Source organism: Enhydra lutris, unplaced genomic scaffold, assembly GCF_002288905.1.
Source record: "Enhydra lutris kenyoni isolate GAN:26980312 unplaced genomic scaffold, ASM228890v2 scaffoldscaffold26, whole genome shotgun sequence".
NCBI classification, from domain to species: domain Eukaryota; kingdom Metazoa; phylum Chordata; class Mammalia; order Carnivora; family Mustelidae; genus Enhydra; species Enhydra lutris.
In genome coordinates, this window is record NW_019154110.1 from 27,232,756 (window position 1) to 27,255,763 (window position 23,008).

At 45.1% G+C, this 23,008-nt stretch overlaps 1 protein-coding gene across 1 annotated transcript; it reads right to left on the reverse strand.

Moving 5' to 3' along the window:
• Positions 1-569: 569 nt before the first annotated feature.
• Positions 570-22,737, reverse strand: LOC111151539 (reticulophagy regulator family member 3). Its single transcript, XM_022509601.1, has 9 exons — positions 22,493-22,737; positions 9,703-9,809; positions 7,759-7,789; positions 6,698-6,824; positions 5,969-6,053; positions 5,032-5,169; positions 3,899-3,981; positions 3,152-3,284; positions 570-2,725 (listed from the first exon to the last, which is right to left on the reverse strand). Exons 1-9 carry the CDS (start codon positions 22,735-22,737, stop codon positions 2,271-2,273), a joined length of 1,404 nt encoding a protein of 467 aa, XP_022365309.1. The 3' UTR covers positions 570-2,270.
• Positions 22,738-23,008: the final 271 nt, after the last annotated feature.

Genomic DNA, 23,008 nt, shown 5'->3' on the forward strand with positions numbered 1-23,008 from the left:
TCTGCCTACTTGTGATCTGTCAAATAAATAAAATCTTAAAAAATTAAAAAAAAAAAAAGTAAAACCTGTTACCTAAAGTCTCATTAGCCTTTGAAGCACCTACTTGTCTTCACACGGCTAGGGAACAATACTAAGAATTAAAAATGGGGATGCCTAGGTGGCTCGGTTGGCTGGGTTTCTGCCTTCAGCTCAGGTCCTCAGGTCCAGCTCCTTGTTCAGCAGGGAGCCTGCTTCTCTCCCTCTTGTTTGCCACTCCCTGCTTGTGCGCTCTCTCCCCCTCTCTGACAAATACATAAACACAATCTTTAAAAAAACAAAAATGATGGGAGTGCAGGCTAGATGCTAGTCAAGAGTGCCAGTTGTGCTGCCTGGGCTCTCCTAGGGAGGGGAAGTGGCCTCGTATGTGGTGATTGTCCTGACCATCACAAAGGTCACAAATAGGGACAGGCAGGTGGGTCCCTCACACCCGGGCTTACTCTTCTGAGGCTGTCACCTCAGATTAATCCCATCTCAGATTAACCAGCTGTCCTTACCAAGGGCAAGACACCATTCAATACCAGTCTCTTAAAGATTGTTCTCATACAAGATTTATTCCCCAGCACCACTCCCCCCAGCCCCCCGCCGCCCATCCCCACCCCAGTTCACAGTGGAGGACGAAGGAGATTCAGAGCCGGATCCCCCGGGGTACAAGAAACACCTTCTGAAGATTTTGCTCTCCTTCCTCCCTCCCTCTTGCCAACTTCCAAGGCCTGAAGCTACCCACACTCCTGCAAACACACCCAAACCCACTCCTCTTCCACACTTCCCGTTTTTTCCCACATCAGAGCTCACCTGTGAGACATCTGGGTTCTGTCCAAAGTCTGAGAACCATAAAGCAGGGAGATGCCATTTACCCCTAAACTTCACACACACAAGTGACTATGAAACAGGCACCTAGCTCTTCTCCCTTAGTTTTCACTCCTGGCCTCTACCTTTTCCATCAACCAAGAGCAAACATGTTAGCACACTCCCACCTGCAGCACACGAAAATGGGCTCTGTCCAACATCCCTTGCCCAGGTATGGGGGTGTTGGGGGAGTGGTCCCTGAGGATCAGCAAAGGGTTAATGCAGAGGGCAAGAGGACAGAACAGTTTGGCCTGAGCTCTGACTGGGGAGCCAAAGAGAGGCTGTAGGCTGGCACAGGTCTAGAATGATCATTTTTAGTTTTTGTCTCACATGATTTTTCTAGGGGCAGTAGAACAGATACCCCTCAGAGAAGTCTCTACTGACTACAGACACATTCTTGCTAACTGGGTTCTCCTTAAAGGAGGCCCCACCAAGTTGGGAAGCAGTTAAAAATGAAAGTATTAAAGGAACTGAACAGGGAGTAGGAAGAGCTGGTGCAGGAAGAGCTGGGCCCTGCGCGAATGCCGGCGGGCCACTGGTAAAGTGCTCCCTGACACGCCGTGCAACCATTGCTGCTCCAGTGGAGGAGCCGGGGAGGCAACAGGAACACGGACACGGATATGGTGTGGTATTGCTTTGCTCGTTGCTCAGGCTGATGGTCAAATGGAGCCAGGGGTAGCAGCACCAGAAGTAACCAGGCAGCTTCAGAAGATTCCATGAGACCAGGAGACACAGAGGCACTCGCCCTCTCAGCCAGCTGACCCCACAGCCCAAGGTAATGTCGAAGAAGCCCGCCCCCACAACATGTTCACAGTTCTTAAATTTCACAAGCACTACTTTGGAGCACTGGAGGTTAGGCCTCAAGAAATGAGGATGGGCTGGGGCAGAAGGAGCAGGCCTGCTCTGCCCAACCAAAAAACTTGCTTAGAAAAAGACAAATCAAATCATGGCTTCGCAAAAGAGGAGGATGGCAGCTGCTGCTGACTTGGAGCTCCAAGGAGGTGATGGAGGGAGGGAGGAAGGGAAGGGTGCTTCTGTCACGGAGGGCCCCCGAGCACCCATACCTAGAAGCGAACAGCAGCACCCCCTCAAAGGGGAACCAATACCCCTGATTATTTTGTTCCCCCAAAGTACCATTCTGATGGAGAAGCCTCCCTCAGGGGAGCACTCTCGCTGCAGCGACTGAGCTCAGAACCGGGCGTCCAGCGGGTAGCAGGGGCGTGAGCATCCATCCTCTCAGCAGGCCTGAGTTTCAGCCAGGCCGCCAAGCACTCATATGTAATTCAGCGGATGGGACCTGGGTTCTTCCCTTGCCCCTTCACCTTAAGTGGGATAGGGAGAAAAAAAAACCTAAAGCACAGTGACCCCTAAAAGGAGTCTCTGCTTCAGTGGCTCCTGGAACTGGCAGGGTCCAGCTGATTCAGCTCCGACTGGTCCAGAAGTTCAAAGTCATCCCCCTCAGCATCAGTGTCCAGGTCTGAACTGGGGGCCCGGAGGAAGCCTCTTGTTCTCCGGGGAGGCAGGCCAGAAGGGCCTGGCTGGGAGGCCCCTGACAGGGCCAGATGGATCATGCCCTGGGAGACCAGGCTGGCGAGGTTGCTGGTGAGGTGGGACCCTGCAGGCAGGGCACTGAGCAGGAGCTCTGGCAGCACAGTCTCCTCCTGGCTGGCAGGCGGGTTCTGGAGCTCCTCAGCCCCTGGTGGGGAACGGTACATCAAGCTAGGCATCCCAATGCTGGTATCGTCCTCATCATCCAGACCAGCGGGATCCACATTAATGGAAGGGAAGTCTGGAAGGTCTCTGGCAAAGGATTCTTCTGGATCACTGTGACCATCTAGGTCTGGGAGAACAGAGGGGTGTCTGAGACATGGCAACAGTCTGGCACTCCTGTGCCCTAGCCCCACAAAGTCAGCACCATGCAACCAGATTTTTTTACCTGGAATTTCTCAGGGTAAAGCAAAACCTGGAGCACTGGTGGGCGTTTCCCCTCCACTTATATACTGCTGTGATCTCTGCTGGCCAAAGAATTCCCTCCCCTTCCTCCCTTATGCTCTACAGGAGCCTAGAACTGAGACTACTGAGGATTTTAAGGAGAGCAGCAGCACAATCCCAGCTGCAGCCATACCCCCCAACCCCCACCAAAGCTGCTCTGCCACCTGTTCCACACCTCTGAAAATAGGGGAGGAGGGGGCAGTATCCTCTGCCCAGGGAAGCTGAACAGCGACAGTCAGAGCCGTTACAAATTCACATCCATGGTCCCCCTCACCTTCAGAGCCTTCTGTTAGAGGTGTCTGGCCCCGTGAAAGATTGAACGTGCCATTGTCTGTACAAGAGACCTCAGCATCTGAGTGCTCAGAGTCTGTGATGGCCAATTCCCTGGCAACAGTAGAATCATCCAGCTTAGGAGAGAAAAGATCAACAAGCCTGAAGAGCGGATGCCATTAGGAACAGGTGCAGTTCCCCAGTTATAGCTCTACTAATTAGCTGGCCTTAAAGGCTAGCCTACAGCCAGCACTGCCATCAGACACGACTGGGGACTTCAGTCAGCATCGTGATCCTTCTAGGCTGCGCCCCCAAGGAAAATACCCTTACTTACCGATCTCGAGCAGGAAGGAAAGCAGTCGGGGAAGCCAACCAGCCACTTACTCTAAAGCGAGTAGCTGATGCAGAGATTACTTTTCTTGGGGGCCGGGAAGATACACTGCCCAACAAAAGGTGAGCTGCGCTGTTTAAAAGACGATCACACTAGTCCCAGAAGTCCTGCCATGATGGCAGGGGTTAAAAGGAGACATGGAAGAGGGTGTGCTGGTCACCAGGCTCAAACTGAGATCTATACACACAGTCCCAGTATAACACGAGCTGCTTTCCTCACTGTTCGTGGGGCAAGGGGAGGGTGGGGCCCTGGAGCACCATAAGTTTGAAAGCCTAGTTACAGCCTAAATGTGAGGTGTCATATGGTTAAAGGGAGCTAAAAGAAAACTAGCCGGTGGTGTACTTCCCACATCCAAGATACCTGAGGACAGAAGGCCGCGAGCTCCTCTTCACTGTCACTGTGGCTGTCCAAGGCACGCTCTGGGTGCAAAGCTCTGCGGCGCACTGTGTGCAAAGAGCAGAAGGCCTTGGCACCTTCCCTTGAAGGAAAAACCCCACCCATCGGACTTCAAAGGCATAAGATCAGAATACAAGAAAATGAACCCTCTAAATACAGCCCAAACCAAAATTACAATGCCTGAAAAAAAACAACCAAAACAACAATGCCTGGTGCGGGGGCAGCTGCTGACCCTCAGCGGCAAGATAAGCTGATAATAAGCACAGAAAGGCTCTCTCCCAGCGCCTCTCCTCCACCAGCCCCTCTCCGTTTTTGTTCTGGTTAGAGGATCAGCAACTCGCAGGATAGGCTGGGGGCAAACAGGATGTTAAGCGGAAAGTAGATGCCACTGCAGAGAAGGCAAGGGAGCCGCCCCACCCCGGTTCAATCAGGCTTCCGAGGACTGATAGTATTCGGCTGGCCATGCTGGGGAGCTGGGCCCACATGACCACAGGCAGCGTGCTGGGCCTTCATGAAACAGCCCATCTGACCAGCCCACAGAAGGGAGGGGAATGTTCACACGACTGTCATTCCTGTGTTGGAGGGTATAGGGCTAGTACCCTTCTGACTTCTCAGGCAGTATCAAACTATCACCTTTGGAAAGCAGCTTTCAGTAGTGAAAAGAGGCATGGCTTAGTTAGGAGGTACTATTTATTGACTATAAAGCTCAATTTCTTTTCTCAAGGTTGTCAGGGTTGAATAAGATACACATGAATAAAATAAAAATATACAATAAAATAAATAAAAATACACAGAGCTACCACCACAGTGCTTGGGTATATGGAAAGGGCTTCACAGAAAGCAGCAAACTCTAGGGATAGAGATCTTCACTGTCTGACTTGTACTCAACTTGGGAGTGTCCAGAATTGCAAATGCAAAAACTCGTAAGCTTGCACAGATTTCCCTCGAATAAGATATCACTTTTACCTACCACCCTCCTACACACCACATCCCACCACTCCCACTTTTGAGGACCTACCCATTATGTCAGACCTATGGGCTTTTTCTTCTCTTCCCCAAACTGCCCAAGTGGAACGAAGCCTCCCCTTGACACTTACACTGTCTCTCTCTCTGCTTGGACATCATGTAGCCACGGACACTAAAGTCCAGCCGCTGCAGAGCTGGCTTCAGCCGTACGTAGGCTCGATCCCACAGTCGGTGGTACACGGCTAGGGGCCACATCAGGACAGTGACAACTGAAACGAGTAGGAAATAGTCACAAGGGAGAAGAAGCTGGACTGTTCCTCTTCCACTGTGTCCTCTGACCAGAGAGTCGGTGGGGCATAGTTCTGCTTCATTCTCCCGGTGACCTTTACTCGTCTCCCATGCCACATGGCGGGGGGGGGGGGGGGGGTTCTGGATGGCAGAGACTTCTGTGGCCACCGATGTGGCCGCGCACAGCAGAGTGTGCTGCTGATATATCGAGGACAGAACCAGGTGTGGTCACTTGCATCTGGGTGTCACTGAGCCATAAATAAGGCTAGACCGGCAACGACTCAGGAACGACTCAACAAATCACAGGAGCTGCTGGCCACAGCCGTTAACTACTCAGTTTCCCGGCCCCACGCAAAGTTCATGCCAAGAGGAAGTAATGAAATTTAAAACCTTGCACTCCAGGAGAAAAGTGCTCTAGGATAAGCAGAATCTAGTAGAGTAACCCCTAAAACTTAGGTTCTGCTGTTATACAATATACTGACTCTAAAACTTTCCTCCTAAACAGGGACAGACAGTCTGTTATGATTGGTAACACAATATATGTTAATGGACCGTCATCAATTTCTAAAGCTCGCTTGGTAAGAAAAGGACTTGATGTTGAGGAGCCTGCTACAGGCAAGAAGAAAGATATTTTCATGACACCGAACAGGTTACAGAAATATAAAAAGGTTATTTCCTGGTGAACCAAGATATAAAAGTCCTCTTCCTAGACCCAGAGTTAGCTCTGGCTAGAAAAGCTAGGAGAAGGGGAAGCTTGGGGGAGGTACATGCCATACTTACGTATCAAGTAGGACAGCAGGAGCCCAGGGATGTAGCGGCCCAAGACGGCCAAAAATGTCAGTATCCCACAGCTCAGCAAGCAGAACTAGAGGAGTCAGGAAACAGTATTAAGTTTCTGTTACATGGCAGGAGACTAGGGTGCAGACAAGGGATAAGGTGGAGACGTGGCTGAAATGATTCTTTATGACCTATGAGTGGGCAGGTCAGAATGAGAGCTGTGTAGCCACCGGTGCACCCCGTGGTGCATCTGTTTGAGATGAAAAGGAGCATGTCCATTCTATTCACATTCCTTCTCCCTTGCTAACTCAACAGGGCTGCACCCTTTCCACTGGAAAATTGGTTTGCATAGGCTCAGGCAAAAATTCTCTCTGAAAGCAAGTGTTGGTGGTGGGTTTAAAAAAAAAAAAAAAGTAAAAAAAAAATTTAAAAATCCAACAACCTACCATATGTTTAATATGACACAGAATACACATAAGCAAGCTCTCTTTCCCATCTTAGGGCAGGAAGATGGCTCAATCTAACAGGCAAGCACCCAAAGGAGTCATCGATCAAGCTCTTCCCTTAGTTCTAGTGGCTGGTCAGAAGCCCCTTCCCATAACTTCCCTTTGTCTCCACAATCATCACTGTCTTTCCTTTCTTGAATGAGGCTATGTAGTCAAAGGACTGTTTCAGTTTAGCATGAACTGAACTAAGAAGCCAGAAATGAAAATGAAAAGGGAAGAGTCTTACCTTGCCTGGGTTTTGCTTTTTGAAAAGCACAAGATTCCTTATGAAAATGGTCCCACTAACCCAGACTTCAGCTACGTGGTGGCAGAGCTCGGGCACGCTGAGCAACCGAGGGTGCACAAAGCCCCAACTATAGAAGAGAGAAGGGGGAGCTGTGAAAGGAGGGTGTTGAGGGGCTCCCCCCATCTTGCTGTGTAGGCAGCCAATGCTTCTAGGTTACAACTGGAGCTGGGGAGTGGCTGGTCGTAGGTGCTTTGGAGGTGAAGCGGGACTTTTTTCTTGTCTCACCAGGTTGAAACTTGAATTTAGGGACTAAGAGGGCACACTGGTTCTGACAACTCCACCCTATGAGCAAGCCGCCCGATCCACGTGTATAAACCTGCCACCAGCTCCAAGGCACTCTGTGCTGAGAAACATCTTCTCCACCCTCGGACCATTGCAATTCACTGTGATTGCAATTCAGGGATAAAAGCAGAGCACAGTCTGACGCTGCTGCTGCTGAAGGGGAGGCAATGGTAGGTGTGTCCCTCAGAGAGAAAAGAAACTCAGCAAGAGCAAAATAAACCATAGCAGAGGAAATTTCCTTGGATCCAACATATGGGATGAATGAACTGAGAAATAAAGCAGGAGCTGTAAGACACAAGAGGAATCTTTGGCTTGCTGATGCCAGGAACCAATGTGTTTTCTGACCGGGGACCTTTTAAAAAGCCAGAGGTCACAGAAAACACTAAATGACCTGGTATAAAAGCCAGGAGACAAATGAAGCAAGCCTCTTCTGTGTTTTTACAGCAGGGCTAAAAAATGCAACTCACTCCCTGGCATACCAGGTCATGGCGCTATAATGCTTCTTTTTCAGAAACGTTTCTTGTTAATAGCAGAGGACGCTAGCCATCTCAACATACTGCTGCCTAAACTTTAGGACTCGTTAAGACGATTATTTGGAACAGACTAGGTTCTCAGTCATACTCTGTATCCATAACATGGGGTTAACAATATGTAACCAGAATATTACAACAAGAGAATCAATCAGAGCAACAAAAAGGGATTTAATTAGTGTTCCATACCTCTCATTGTCTAATGCGTCGGGTCTTGGCACTACAATATTAAAACAAACACCAGCATTAGTTGGTAGGGAAAACTAAACACAAAAATGTTAGGCTGTTGGTCTGACAGCTCGAGTTTTAATAGGTTTGGGGGAAAAGAAAATAGTAATAGCCAATAAAAAGGAGACACAATGTTATACTGACAGAGTCAGGGAAGTGTAGACATGGGGAGGATGGCTGATGCCTGCTCATTTCTCCGGGGGTGGGGGTGGGGCGGTAAGGGGATCCAAATGGAGCATCAGGGCCCCTTCTACTTACTACAATCAAGAGCCAAGGTGCACATGAAAAAATGACCCATCCCGCCCCTCAAGTGTGTCTTGGTTGCTCATACACATCAACGTGCACCAGGTTACCGAGGCAAGTTATAACCACTCCAACCCCGGAAATCTGCCTTTTCTCTTTGAAAAAGTTCCATTAACTACAATGAATGAGGTCAAGTCTTTTGACATTCACCAGCCATAAGACCTGTGAATGAACTACATGACTGCCTAAAGTCTCTGCAAAATAGGATGGGAATGTATTTAAAAACTGTATACTCTGGTGCAAATATCCTGCCAACACTTCAAAATTAATGTCAAAAACATACATCAATTTTCCTTGCTCTCAACCCCCATGCCCCTGCCTGACACTACTGGATCTGGTACCTGAACGCCATTCCCCCCACCCTCCTAGCGCTGAACTCTCACAGCTGGCTTTTATTCCTTACCCTCCTAACCCTCTATTTATCAGTTTTCACGTGTCTTCCTTCTTCCCAGCTAAGTCACCCATGGTTTATTTCCAGGAACACCTCTCTGACTGCTTCTCACACAGATACAAGCCATAGTTTCCTACCAGGTCTCTCTCCTTCCCCTTTTTATCCTTCCCTGGGATCCTATAAAATGCTATTGAATTAATCTGTAATATATAGCTCTAATAAAAAAATGTTCAATGACCACACACTACATATGGGATAAAGTCTAAACTTCTAGATCTAACTTGAAAGGCTTGTAAAATCTAAACAATTTCAGTTTTATCTCTTCTAGCACTCCTTTCATAATGACCTCTTCGTCCTGGTAAAAGTGACTAATTCCCTGCTCTCAGGAGATGCTTTGCAGCTTCTGGTTTCTCAGATTAATCAAACTACTAGCCCCTCTAGAAACACACTTTTCACTTCACCTGTTCAAAACTCTTGCTTCATCAAGGCCTGAGCCAGGGCCAAAATACATGACAAACACACCGATCACACGCTGCAGAGTGACATCTCCGGTACCATTCTGTTGTCTATGTGTGTATCATCTTTGAGAAAAGGAACCGTATCTTAGAAAATACTTTATATAAGTCACAATGCTTAGCTTAGTGCTTTGCAAATAAACAATTCATAAGAAATCCCTGGGAGGCAAACTGACACTGCCTCAGTAAAGATGCCGTATCCAGGGGCGCCTGGGGTGGCTCAGTGGGTTAAAGCCTCTGCCTTCAGCTTGGGTCATGATCCCAGGGTCCTAGGATGGAGACGTGCATTGGGCTCTCTGCTCAGCAGGGAGCCTGCTTCCTCCTCTCTCTCTGCCTGCCTCTCTGCCTACTTGTGATCTCTGTCTGTCCAATAAAGAAAAAAAAGATGCAGTATCCAAAGATAATTTTTTTTTTTAACTTGAGGACTACTTATTCCTCCGGCCAGTTATGAGGTCAAGAATATCTCAGGTGGTGGATACAGATTTCCTGAGCTTGGTAACAATGGGAAGGCTGGAACAAAGCTCTAAGGAACTACAGATGGGGCCCCAACCCTTCAAGTGTCTCCTAAAGCAACAATTCAGACATGAAAGGATATCCCAGTTCTAGATACACCCTCATAAACCCCAAAAACTAAAGGTAAAAATTAAAGGCAAGACCATTTCCAGTTCAGATTCTTCTAAACGCTACCGAACTCACCTTTTATTTCAGGCCAGATTTTGTTCTTCCACTGATCTATACATACGACGATCATGGAGCTGAATGCAAGCAGAAACACAAGACGAAGGGATGTCAGTGCAAAGAACCTACAGAGAGGGAAAAACAGATTATTATCCAATTAAGCTAATTTCAGAAGGGACCATCTGTGTAATTCAGGCTCCAGTAAACAGACTTAGGTCCTAGTTATATACCTTAGGAAAATCAGTTAAACTTTCTGAATATCAGCTATTTCACCTATGATAACAATTTGCTTCTGTAAAGGCAGAGGGCTAAATCAAATGACCTCTTAAAGCCCCTTTCGACTTTCAAGTCTGCAATTCTATTAATTTCAGGGAGAAATTCATTCCTGATAACTCATTATGATGAAAGCAAACACCTTTCTACCAAATTAGACCTTAGTGGAGGGCAACAAACTGATAGAAATGTGTTAAAAAGCACAAAATTCAATCAGATATCCTTTTACGGATGAAGGAACTCAGATCCAAAAAGTACAATGATTTGGTCAAGGTCAACAGAAAGCACTGAAGCTACATCTTAAAATCTTAAAAGGCAACTCTTCAGAATTAACACAAGTATTTCTTAAACATTTCCAAAAAATTGAAGAGGGAATACCTCTTGATTGATTTTTATGAGGCCAGCATTACTCTGATACCAAAGCCAGACAAAGACACTACAAGAAAACTACAGCCCTACATTCCTTATGAACACAGAGGCAAAAATCCTTAATAAAACACTACCAAACTCGGGGCGCCTGGGTGGCTCAGAGGGTTAAGCCTCTGCCTTTGGCTCAGGTCATGATCCCAGGGTCCTGGGATTGAGCCCCACATCGGGCTCTCTGCTCAGCAGGGAGCCTGCTTCCCCACCTCTCTCTCTGCCTGCCTCTCTGCCTACTTGTGATCTCTCCCTCTGTCAAATAAATAAATAAAATCTTAAAAAAAAAAAAACACAAAAAAACTACCAAACTGAATTCAGCAGCATATTCAAAGGATTAATTTCAGGAATACAAGGGTAGTTTAATATATAAAAACCAGTAAATGTAATACATCACAATAACAGAATGAAGGAAAAGATTGTTCTTTTTTTTTTTTTAAAGATTTTATTTATTTATTTGAGAGACAGAATAAGAGAGAGCATGAGAGAGGAGGTCAGAGAAAGCAGGAGACTCCCCGTGGAGCTGGGAGCCTGACGAGGAACTCGATCCCAGGACTCCCAGATCATGACTTGAGCCGAAGGCAGACCCTCAGGTGGCTCAACTAAGCCACCCAAGTGCCCGAAAAGTTAGTTTTTATTTGAAGGAATCAAGCACAAATAGATATTTACAAAAAATCTGGGAAATCTGAATACATACCGAAGATATTAGGGAGCCATTGCTTATTTTTTAGGTGTGATAATGTTATGAAAAATATGTTGGTAGAGTCCCTATTTTTAAAAGATACATACTATAATATTCATTAAAAAAATGATGAGATATCTGGGATTTATGTCAAAATAATAGAGTCTGGCAAGGGAAAGAATATGAAAGAAGATGAAACAAGGGCACCTGAGTGGCTCAGTCGGTTTAGCATCTGACTTTGGCTCAGGTCATGATTTCAGGGTTCTGGGATCAAGCCCACATCAGGCTCCGGGCTCAGCAGGAGCCTGCCAGCCTGTTTCTCCCTCTGCCTCTGCCTCTCTCCCTGCTCCTGCTCTCTCTCACTGTCAAATAAATCAACAGAATCTTTAAAAAAAAAAAAAAAAGTAAAACCAGATTGACGATGAGTTGATAAATTCTAATATTTAAAATCTTCCACAAAAAGTGGAAAAAAATTTTTAAAAAGTAGTTTTTTTTTTTTCCTTAAAGATCTGATTTAATTGTCAGAGAGAAAGCTCTCAAGCAGGGGGAGCAGCAGGCAGAGGCAGAAGCAGGCTCCCTGATGAGCAAGGACTACCCACCCCCCAACATGGGACTGGACCCCAGGACCCTGGGATCATGATCTGAGCTGAAGGCAGAAGTTTAAACAACTGAGCCGCCGAGGCATCCCTACAAAAACTAGTTCTATGAGTCCTTCTACTACAGCAGCCTATGGCTCTAAAGCAGTGCCTCTCAGTATATGCAGGCCAGTGCAGGGCTGCAAGTTGACTCTGCCCATCTGCGAGGAAATCAGTATTAAATTTAGAGTAAACACTGAGAAATTTTTATAAAATCTGACCAAGTAATTTTGAATCTAAGAACACATTTGGGTTTGTATATTCTGTCCCTTTTTAAACTTTGTTTTTCTAGTAACTCATTTATATTGTATTTTACAAAAGTACTAATTTGCAACACATCAGGGAAAACACCACCACTAGCCCTCCCCACAGACCGTTACGCAGGGCAGTGAGGATGGCTTTTAAAGTCAGACTTGCTTGAATCTGATTCTCTGAACACCCACTCTTAGTTATGGGTCCTTGAATGAATTAGCTTAACCTCTTCAGTTTCTTCATCTATTTGTAGTGGTAACAATAACAAAACTTGCAGGACTGTTTGTAGTTTTTGATACAACATACTTAATTGCCTATAAAAATATCATACTTCGTATCTTGCTAGAAAGACAAGAAAATACAAGCCTAACACACGGTTCTATTCAACTTTACAAGGTAGAAGTGTTATCAGCTATTATCACAGGAACTGATCAAACAAGGGTAGGGATGACCAAGGTTTGGTTACAAATGACCTGTCTCTTCTCAACTGAACACACGACCTAATGGCTTGGTGTAACTCAGAACAATACCAGAGTATGAGCCTCATAAAGGAAAAAAAAAAAGCTTTGTCTATGTGTATATATCAATACATACACATATGCAGGGACTGGCAGAGGAACTTCAATTCAATTCAATGCTTCTAGATATTTTTGTACTTGTTTTCAATAAACATGAATCCATGTTATGTAATTTTTAAAACTAACACGAAGGATGAAGGATGAAGGAAACAAGGACTTAAAAATCTGGTCACCAAATGATAACCCTATTCCGATTTTTCCACCCCACCACTTAAAGGACACTGTATACATGAGATTAAAGAATGAAAGCAGCTTAACAAAAATAAGCCTCTCGAGCTGCCTCAGGTCATTAATCTTTTCTCCAAGTCCAGTTCATCATCGCAACAAATAAGCAAATTTAACAAGGCCAAGGATAAGGGCCCTAGAGCTTCCTGCTCCCTAGCACTGCTGCTTCTCTGTCCCAGCCGCAGGAGGATAAGGCAGGACCACTGCTCCCTCCAGAGTTCTTGAAAGGGCTCCCCGGGGAGGCAATCCAGACTGTCTGCAATTTCCACTTCCCAGATCACGATTACTAACACCCATCTAAACTGGGGTAGGGAAAGGATATTACGCTCTCCTAAGAAAGGCTGATTTTCCAAAAATGATGGCAGGAAAAAATACTGCTTCTCCAAGACCTGAACTACTTTATATTTTGGTAGCCTGTTATAGTCCCCGCCTATGCTTCAATTCAATCCAGCAAATACTTACTGAGTGCCCATTTTATGTGGAGGCCGGAGGTACACAGCCCAGTTACAGAAAACAGTGAGACATGGACCTCACTCTCAAGTGTATTTATGCGTCTATCTGTGTTTGCAATATAACATGTCAGGGTAAGAATAACAAAGAGGAGGACATCAAGCTGGAATTTAAAAGATAAATGGTAAGAATGGGGTGCCTGGCTGGTTCAGTCAATGGAGCATGTGACTCTTTATCTCGGGTTGTGGGTTTGAGCCCCATGCTGGGTGTAGAGATAACTGGGGGGAAAAAAAAAGATAAATGGTAAGAAAACAAGACAAAAGGGTGTGGGGAAGGAGGAGAGGACACTCAGGGAGAAGAGCCAGCTGGGAAGGAGGAGAGGACACTCAGGGAGAAGAGCCAGCTGGCATGACATATTTAAAGAATGACAAGCAGTTTTGATAGAACTGAAACAGAACACAAGGAGGAGATGAGTATGGGGAGAGAGGCAGGAGTCATATTATGAAGGGCCTTTTATCATAAGCATATTAGATTTTACCCTGCAGATAAAGGTGATAAAGAGTTTTACAAAGGCTGTATTTTTTGGGTCATGAAGGCTAAAAGTGTGAACATCTTCTTGAACAAGATTAATCCTGGTGCATAAATTAATTTTAGGAACAGATTTACCTTTTTTCTTGAATAAGCCAATGTAGGAACCTCAGAAGAAGTTTTTCTGTGTGGTGTAAAATAACATTTCTTGGGAAATCAGTTTCTTCCATATAGGTAAAAACTTTTTTTTTTAAAAGATTTTATTTATTTATTTGGCAGACAGGGATCACAAGTAGGCAGAGAGGCAGGAAGAGAGAGACGGAGAAGCAGGCTTCCTGCTGAGCAGAGAGCCCGATGCTGGGCATCGATCCCAGGACCCTGGGATCATGACCTGAGCTGAAGGCAGAGGCTTTAACCCACTGAGCCACCCAGGCGCCCCCATATAGGTAAAAACTTCATTAATGTAAAGATCACCTCAATACATTGCAGTTGACCCCTCCAAGGTAATCAGACAATAGCATCAGTGTTCTCTTAGAGGTCTGACCATCAAACATAAAATATGGATAAGGGTGTGCTTCTTTTCTTCCAGGCCTCAATGTTAAAACCCTAAACAAAAAGGGAGTATCAATCTCAGATGAGTGTTTTTTCAAAAAAAAGCTCAGAAAAGAGTAAGACATGGACCATGTGAAAAGAAGTCACATCGATGCTTATCATTTTACAGACGTAACCTAGAAGCCTATCTGTAAGAAAACTCTGCAACTACGTGCAAAGATAAGACATAATTGGGGGTGCCTGGGTGGCTCAGTTGGTTAAGCATCTGCCTTCGGCGCAGGTCATCATCCCAGAGTCCTGGGATAGAGCCCTGCATTAGGCTCCCTGCTCAGTGGGGAGCTTGCTTCTCCCTCCCCCCGCCCAATCCCCACACTCATGCTAACTCTCTTGCGCAGGATCTCTCTCTCTCACAAATAAATACATAAATAAATAAAATAAAATCTAAAAAAAAAAAATACAAGTCATAACTGAGGATAAATTATTTTTGAGATTGGTACAGGTAAGGGATGGATGAAAAATCAGGACTCTCCTGGACTTGTTCAAGTCCTGCAATGTCTATTCATCTGGCCAAAAATCCACAGGCAGATTTAACAGCATTTGAGTTTAATAAGACAATACGCAAAACATTTTTCAGCAACTAAAATCAGCATGAAAACTTCCCAACTTAACAAAAACAAGTGCAAATGCAGTCAATTCTGAATCTTCACCTGTGAGTGGTTCAATCTGGGGATTGCCCATAGCCCATTACTCATTTTACCCACTGTGGGCTCACAATCTATTCTTTCTGAATGATGTACTTTTTTCTTATTCATAAAGGCAACCATGTTTATTGGAGAAAGTTTAGAAAATGAAAGTGATAGGGCGCCTGGGTGGCTCAGTGGGTTAAAGCCTCTGCCTTCGGCTCAGGTCGCAGTCTCAGGGTCCTGGAATCGAGCCCCGCATCAGGCTCTCTGCTCAGCAGGGAACCTGCTTCCTCCTCTCTCTCTCTCTGCTGCCTCTCTGCCTACTTGTAATCTCTGTCTATCAAATAAATAAATAAAATCTTAAAAAAAAAAGAAAATGTAAGTGATAATTACAGATGAAATTAAAAATTGAATTAGTGCATAATCTATAAAACAGTCTTACCCCCCCCCCCCCCCCAAAATTCTTGAACCTGAATCTAATCAAGTCTCTCGATCCAGTTATCAATGTACAGGAAATACAGAGCGTAGGGGTATCTGTGCATGGATGCAATAAGCGAAATCCAGTCTGTGGAATACTCTATAAGACAAACTGGTTTCTTCGACCAACAAATGGTAGAGGAAAAAAGACTGAAAAGGAACCAACAGAGTAAAAGAGATGTAAAAAACAGAATGATCAGTCACAATATATGGACTTCATTTGGATCCTACCCAAATAATTTTTTTTAAAGATTTATTTATTTATTTATTTGACAGAGATCACAAGTAGGCAGAGAAGCAGGCAGAGAGAGAGGAGGAAGCAGGCTCCCTGCTGAGCAGAGAGCCCGATGTGGGGCTCAATCCCAGGACCCTGGGATCATGACCTGAGCCAAAGGCAGAGGCTTTAACCCACTGAGCCACCCAGGCTCCCCAAATAATTTTTTTTTTAATTTTTCTTTTTTATTTGACAGAGAGAGATCACAAGTAGGCAGAGAGGTAGGCAGAGAGAGAGAGAGAGAGAGAGAGAGAGAGGAGGAAGCAGGCTCCCTGCTGAGCAGAGAGCCTGATGCAGGACTCGATCCCAGGACCCTGAGATCATGACCTGAGCTAAAGGCAGAGGCTTAACCCACTGAGCCACCCAGGCATCCCCAAACAATTTTATTTTTCTATTTTATTTATTTTTTTGGAGGGCAGAGGGGCAGAGAGAGAGAGAGAGCAATTCCCAAGCAGGCTCCACACCCCCCAGCACAGAACCCAACGCAGGGCTTGAACCCATGACCCTGAGATCATAATCTGAACCGAAATCAAGAGTTGGACGCCTGACTGAGCCACCCAGGTGCCCCCCAAACAAACTATTTTAAAAAAACAAATAATATTAAAAAATTTTTTGGGGGCGCCTGGGTGGCTCAGTGGGTTAAATAAGCCTCTGCCTTCGGCTCGGGTCATGATCTCAGGGTCCTGGGATCGAGCCCCACATCGGGCTCTCTGCTCAGTGGAGAGCCTGCTTCCCCCTCTCTCTCCGTCTGCCTCTCTGCCTCCTTGTGATCTCTGTCTGTCAAATAAATAAATAAAATCTTTAAAAAAAAAAATTTTTTTTAAAGTAAGCTCTACACCCAACGTGGGGCTTGAACTCACCAACCTGAGATCAAGAGTCATATATGCTCTGTCGACTAAGCCAGCAAACTGCCCCAAAACACAAATAATATTTATGAAAAAACTGGAAATTTGAACACTAACTAGAATCATTAATTTTTTACCGGTGATAATGGCACTGGTATTTTTTTTTTCAAGTCTTTATTTTTCAGAGACTCACATTCTAAAATACTTACAGATTACATTATAAGGCACCTGGGATTTGCCTCAAAACAATAAAGGAAGAAGTAAAAAAGAACTGAGGTACAGAAGACACAAAATTGGCCATGAACTGAAGAATTTTAAACCTGGGTACAAGGTGGTACATATTATTATTCTGTCTACTTATGTACTTATGTATATGTTTTAAACTTTCCATAAGAAAATGTTTTTTTGGGGCGCCTGGGTGGCTCAGTGGGTTAAAGCCTCTGCCTTCAGCTCGGGTCATGATCCCAGGGTCCTGGGATCGAGCCCCACATCGGGCTCTCTGCTCGGCAGGGAGCCTGCTTCCCCTCCTCTCTCTCTGCCTGCCTCTCTGCCTACTTGTGATCTCTGTCTGTCAAATAAATAAAAATAAATTTAAAAATATATATATTTAAAAGAAAATGTTTTTTTTTTTTAAATGGCCTTTTGAGGGCGCCTGCGTGGCTCAGTCGTTAAGCGTCTGCCTTCAGATCAGGTCATGATCCCACGGTCCTGGGATCGAGGTCCTAGGACTGAGCCCCACGTCTGGCTCCTTGCTCGGCAAGAAGTCTGCTTCTCCCTGTCCCACTCCCCCTGCTTATGTTCCCTCTCTTGCTGTCTCTCTCTCTCTCTAATAAATCAGGGTGGCTCAGTTGGTTGACTGTCCAACTCTTGGTTTTGGCTCAGATCATGATCTCAGGATGGTGAGATCAAGCCCTATGTTGGGCTCTACACTCATCGTGGAGTCTGCTTGAGATTCTCTCTCTTCCTCTCCCCTCTGTTCTCTCTCAAAAACCCTGAGAGATCATGACCTGAGGCGAAGGCAGAGGCTTAACCCACTGAGCCACCAAAGCGCCCCTCAAATAAGTAATCTTAAAAAAATAATTTTTCTAAAGATTTTTATTTGACAGAGAAATGCACAGTAAGAGAGGAAACACAAACGGGGGAGTAGAAAAGGGAGAAGCAGGTTTCCTACCGAGCAGGGAGCCTGATGCGGGGCTTAACCCCAGGACCCTGGGATCACGACCCAAGCCGAAGGCAGAGGCTTTAACTCACTGAGCCACCCAGGTGCCCCTTAAAACGTTTTTACATAAATAAAAAATAAACGAATAAGCAGAAATTAGTAACTCATTGCCATTTACTTTAAAATCTTTTACTACTACTGAGAGTGAAATATTATCTATCCATCAATTCATTTTCTGCCTTTTTCCCCCTGTCCTTTTGTAAACCTTCCAACCCCTTTATTAGGGGTTAAAATCCAATTATCAGTCTAAATAAAATATTCCTCGAAAAAACTGGTTTCCTGCAAAGTCATGAGAAAGTCCAAAACTAAACAATTTTTTGAGGTTAACTATACCATGGATCCTCATTATTAGTACAGGTAAATTAAGAGTTTGCTATAATCATAAAGTTTATGCTACAATCATAAAAAAATAAAGGGCATATGTCTATCTTCAATCAAAGAAGATACTATTTCTGGGTTCCTTTGTTATTAGAGTAAGCTTGTCTCACTGGCACTTCAGAACAAAGCCTCCCATCCTATAGGGACAAAAAGCCCATTATTGTACACCACTTGTGGCTGTCTGGTTAATGAGCCAGTCACTGGTAAATGAGAATGAAAAAAATCAACCCAACCCACATAATGTAGTGATCATTGTTGCTTACACAAAACCAGAAATGAAACCAGCTAGCTGCTAAACACCTATTTTATGTTAATGATTGTCCATTAACATAAAGTACCCAACCTTGCAATTAGGATAGATAAAAGCTGATGGTGAAAGGGAGACAAAAAAAAGTAAGCCAAGGCATTCTTGGGAGTCTCCCTGGCTACTAAAACCAACAAGAACCTTCCAGAGACTAGCATTAGAAACATGTGCTCAAAAGACTGCAACTGCGGGACGCCTGGGTGGCTCAGTTGGTTAAGCGGCTGCCTTCGGCTCAGGTCATGATCCCAGCGTCCTGGGATCGAGTCCCACATCGGGCTCCTTGTTCTGCGGGGAGCCTGCTTCTCCCTCTGCCTCTGCCTGCCACTCTGTCTGCCTGTGCTCTCTCTCTCTCTCTCTTTCTGACAAATAAATAAATAAAATCTTAAAAAAAAAAAAAAAGACTGCAACTGCAATTTGATTGTAAATTTTTCTCATAGAACAAATGTCTTTACTTAAACAGACCCTACCTTCCATCTCTTGTTCCTCACTATTGTTTTTCACTCATATTCTATCCGTTTAAATCAGGATTGTTGTACTCTTAATCACTTCTTGCTCATTTTTAAAAAAAATTTTTATTTATTTATTTGACAGACAGAGATCACAAGTAGGCAGAGAGGCGGGCAGAGAGAGATGGGGAAGCAGGCTCCCCGCTGAGCAGAGTCCGACAAGGGGCTTGATCCCAGGACCCGGAGATCACGACCCAAGCTGAAGACAGAGGCTTAACCCACTGAGCCACTCAGGCGCCCCTCTCGGTCATTTTTTTATTTGGGAGGCTTTGTGGGGGAGGGAACACCTGTATTTTTTTAATCATGGAAACAACAGATTCCATAATATCCCCTAGGGTAGAGTATAGGATGGTTAATTCAGACAAGTGAGCAGATCTCAACAGGGAATCAACTTGTGATTGCTCTAAAGCAGTATCCCTAATAGAGACTGTCTAGAATCCTAGAATGTTAAGAAGTGTAAAGGAGCTCCAGAGTCATCTAGCCCTTCTTGAATCATGCGCTACTCTTAAGAGAAGAGGAAGGGCTTAGAATGCATACACATCTCCAAGGCTCCTTGGTGCTCCCCTGATCTGCTAGGTCAGAGTTAAACCAGCAGGTTACTCTAACCTGTTTTTTTCTGATCCTGTGAGGATACACTCTTGCGGACTCAGATATTCTTCCCCCAAATCACTCATTTACAGGTGGCGTTGAGGCTAATGAAAACACAAGCTACTGGAAAGGAAGGGTTAACATTTCTGTTAATATCCTAGAGATAATAACATATCCGTGACCAGAAGCAATATAGATTTCTGACCTAATAGCTATAATTGCTCTGGAACCTGAAGGGAAAACAAAAAACAAACAAACAAAAAAAACAGAACAAAACATGAATGAAAGCCCTGAAATACTATATAGCAAGGCTATACATCTCTTTCTTTTGTGGTGTTGTTGTTGCTGTTTTTAATTAAGATGTAAGAGGGTACATTCACAGGCATAGAAAAACCCTGAGTGAGAATACATATCAATGAAAGTTAAGAGCTACCTACCTGAACTCTGATTTTTTTTATACTCCTATCCAATCTTCTAATACCTCAAAATGTATAAAACATCTCAGTTAATGATGTATCATTATTCAGAACAAAAAAGGAAAAAATGCCAATGATCCTCTTACATTTTCTAAACATTATTTATAAAGTCTGAAAACTAAACAGTTACTAACTGAAATGTCAATACACATATAAAATATGATGTTACTAGAATGTTAAGTCTAGTCTTCAATTTGAACCTCGAACTGCCTCCCAAGGAGGCTCATTTCCTAAAACAACAATCCTGTGAACTGCCTTACCAAACTACCTTAGCTGTCACTCTGTAACCTTCATGGGTATGAGTCCTCTCTCCACAAAGTGCCAGAGTCTCGAGTCACACCTTCCTTCTGCTGTAGCTCTTCACCTACATTGTGGAGAAGGATGGGAATGTAACAAGTAACCATGTTCTGGATACACAGTAGGCAAGCTACCAGGAAATGGCAGAGATAAAGACCAATCACAAGGCTTTAAGAGACCAAGATGTAAGAAAACAGGAGCTGAGTGAGATTCTAAATTTAGCCTGTTAGTAAACTTGAGCATACACTGCTGAGGGGCAAAATTAAAGCTAACTCCAACAGTAGGAGCAGCCATGTTCAGATCTCAACTCCACAACCTACTTCTAAAGTTTCTCATGCAAGAGGCATATGGAAAGTCCCCTGAGAAATAACAACAGACATGCTACTGATTCATTTGTATTAACACACCCTTGGTTTCATTATTCATTTAAATCCTGATGGAGTTTTTATGTATCAGACAATCACACTTGGATCCAAACCTTTTAATGAGGACCAATTTTTTCCCTAGGAGTACAATCTCAGTGTAGGTAAAAAAATGAAGTTTTGACTGGATGGTTTGGGGTTTAGGGCTGTGATGGGGGAGGTGGGGAAAGGAAGAGAAGATCATTTTGGAAAATGCTCTTGACTGATGTGCTCTAGTTAAAGGTTTCTGACAGAGTAGAAGAGGAAAGGAAGTAAGTACCTGGGCATCAAAGAAGCACTACCAAAAATAAATGAAGAATGCTGTAGGAAAACTTTATCACCAAGTTTGCTGAAGTCTCTGGAAGCAACTAGTGTCAGAGACTGCTGCAACACCTTTAATCTGAGTCTCCTTCAAACTGTGAGAAGTAATAGCTGAACATTGTACCTTTCGGTCAATGAATTTGAAATTGTGCTCCAGTTCACCAAAAATCTTTCAGACAAAAAAATAATAAATGTGCTGGTTTTAAAACCAAGAATTTTAGGAGAAAAAGTATTTTCAGCAAAAACATATTGTCTGGGATGCCTGGGTGTCTCAGTCTTTAAGCGTCTGTGTCCTGCTCAGGTCTTGATCTCAGGTCCTGGGATCGAGCCCCACATTGGGTTCCCTGCTCACTGGGAAGCCTGCTTTCCCTCTCCCACTCCCCCTGCTTGTGTTCCTGCTCTTGCTGTCTCTCTCTCTCTCTGTCAAATAAATAAATAAAATCTTAAAAACAAAACGACATTTTTTTTTTGGAAATGTTCCATTTCAGACTTATCCAGAATAGGTTTTTCATTCAGCTGTAGACCCCCTCCCCAATACTGCAGTTCCCTTGGAATTTGGTGGATAATCCTTTCTTAGTTATGAATAATTCCGAAGTATGCTCAGCAGATTGTATAAAGACCTATGTCCACCTTAGGTCATGACAACCAAGAAGCAGCAGTTCCATTTCACACAGCATGACACATAGACTCTTAGAGCATATATACAGTCTCACTTCGCCAGCTGAGTAAAACTCACACACGCTTTTAGGCATCCTCAATTTCCCTGCCTATAAACCATGCCTAAGGATGGATCTCTAATTCTTTGGGAGGAGTTGCAATCATAAGTGGCTTTGAAACGGGCGAAACCGCACTATCACTATTTCATAACTGTTCTTCAAAAGCTTGTAATTTTCTTTCAACTTGCAGCTTTGGAGGCTCTCACTGACGCTCAGACTTCACAAACTCCCTTAAGCAGGAGAAAGAAGACCTAACGTGCTAATTCTAATTCAGATCTCTTATCACACCTACGGAGACCTTTGCAACATCTCAAGTCTGACGCATCTAGCCCAGTAACAACTACTAAAATCAGAGCTCGGGGGGTGGTCTTCGAACCACATTTGAGCAAACAAGAGACGGGAAGTGATAGCCTTAAGTGACACAGCTTTCCCTAGCCAAAATGAGGCGCCCTCGCTCACTGCGAGCGGCTCAAGATGTTATCAGAAGCTCCTGCCACATGTACGGGGTGAGGCTGAGGGACAAGTAAAGCAGGGACGATGACTGGAAGGCCCTGGGGAGAACTGCGGTGCAAAGCCTGCAGGCGGGATGGAGTGGAAGGAGATGAGGCAAAATTAGACAGTTACTGTAAGGAGCCAATGCAGCGAAGAAAACAGGGAGGCGAGAGGTAGAGCCCTAGAAAAACCTGACGAATTCGCGCCTGGGAGGGTTTCCGAGGGCCCAGTTCTCTCACCAGAAAGCCGCGTTCAGCCCCAGGCACCACAGGGCGCTCCTGGCTGGCCGCTCCCACACCAGGGCTGCCTGCACCCGGCTCAGCAGAGGCTCGTAAGGCCCCAGCACCTCCACCAGGGCCCGCTGCGCCGCCTCAACCTGCTGGTCTCGCTCCCAGGAGCCTGACAGAGCGCGGCGGCCCCTGAAACTCGGCCCCGAGCCTGGGCCTGGGGCCGCGGCTGCGGCCACCCCCTCTGCCTCCGCCATCTCCCCCCCGGCAGCCACAACATCCGGGGCCGCGGCCCGACGGTCACAATAAACACCAACTGCGCAGATGCGCGTTTCGGCGGGGGAGGCCGCGATCTCCACAGTGCGCCTGCGCGCGGGCTCTAGTTCCCGTCCACCCAGAGGAAAGAACACTACGTCAAAGTACGTCCTCCGCGCCCAGGCGCAGAGGGCGACCCGGAGCTGCGCACGCGCAGTCTGCTCGACTGAAGCCGGATGAATAAGGACCTGCCATCGCCAGAACTCAGTTCTC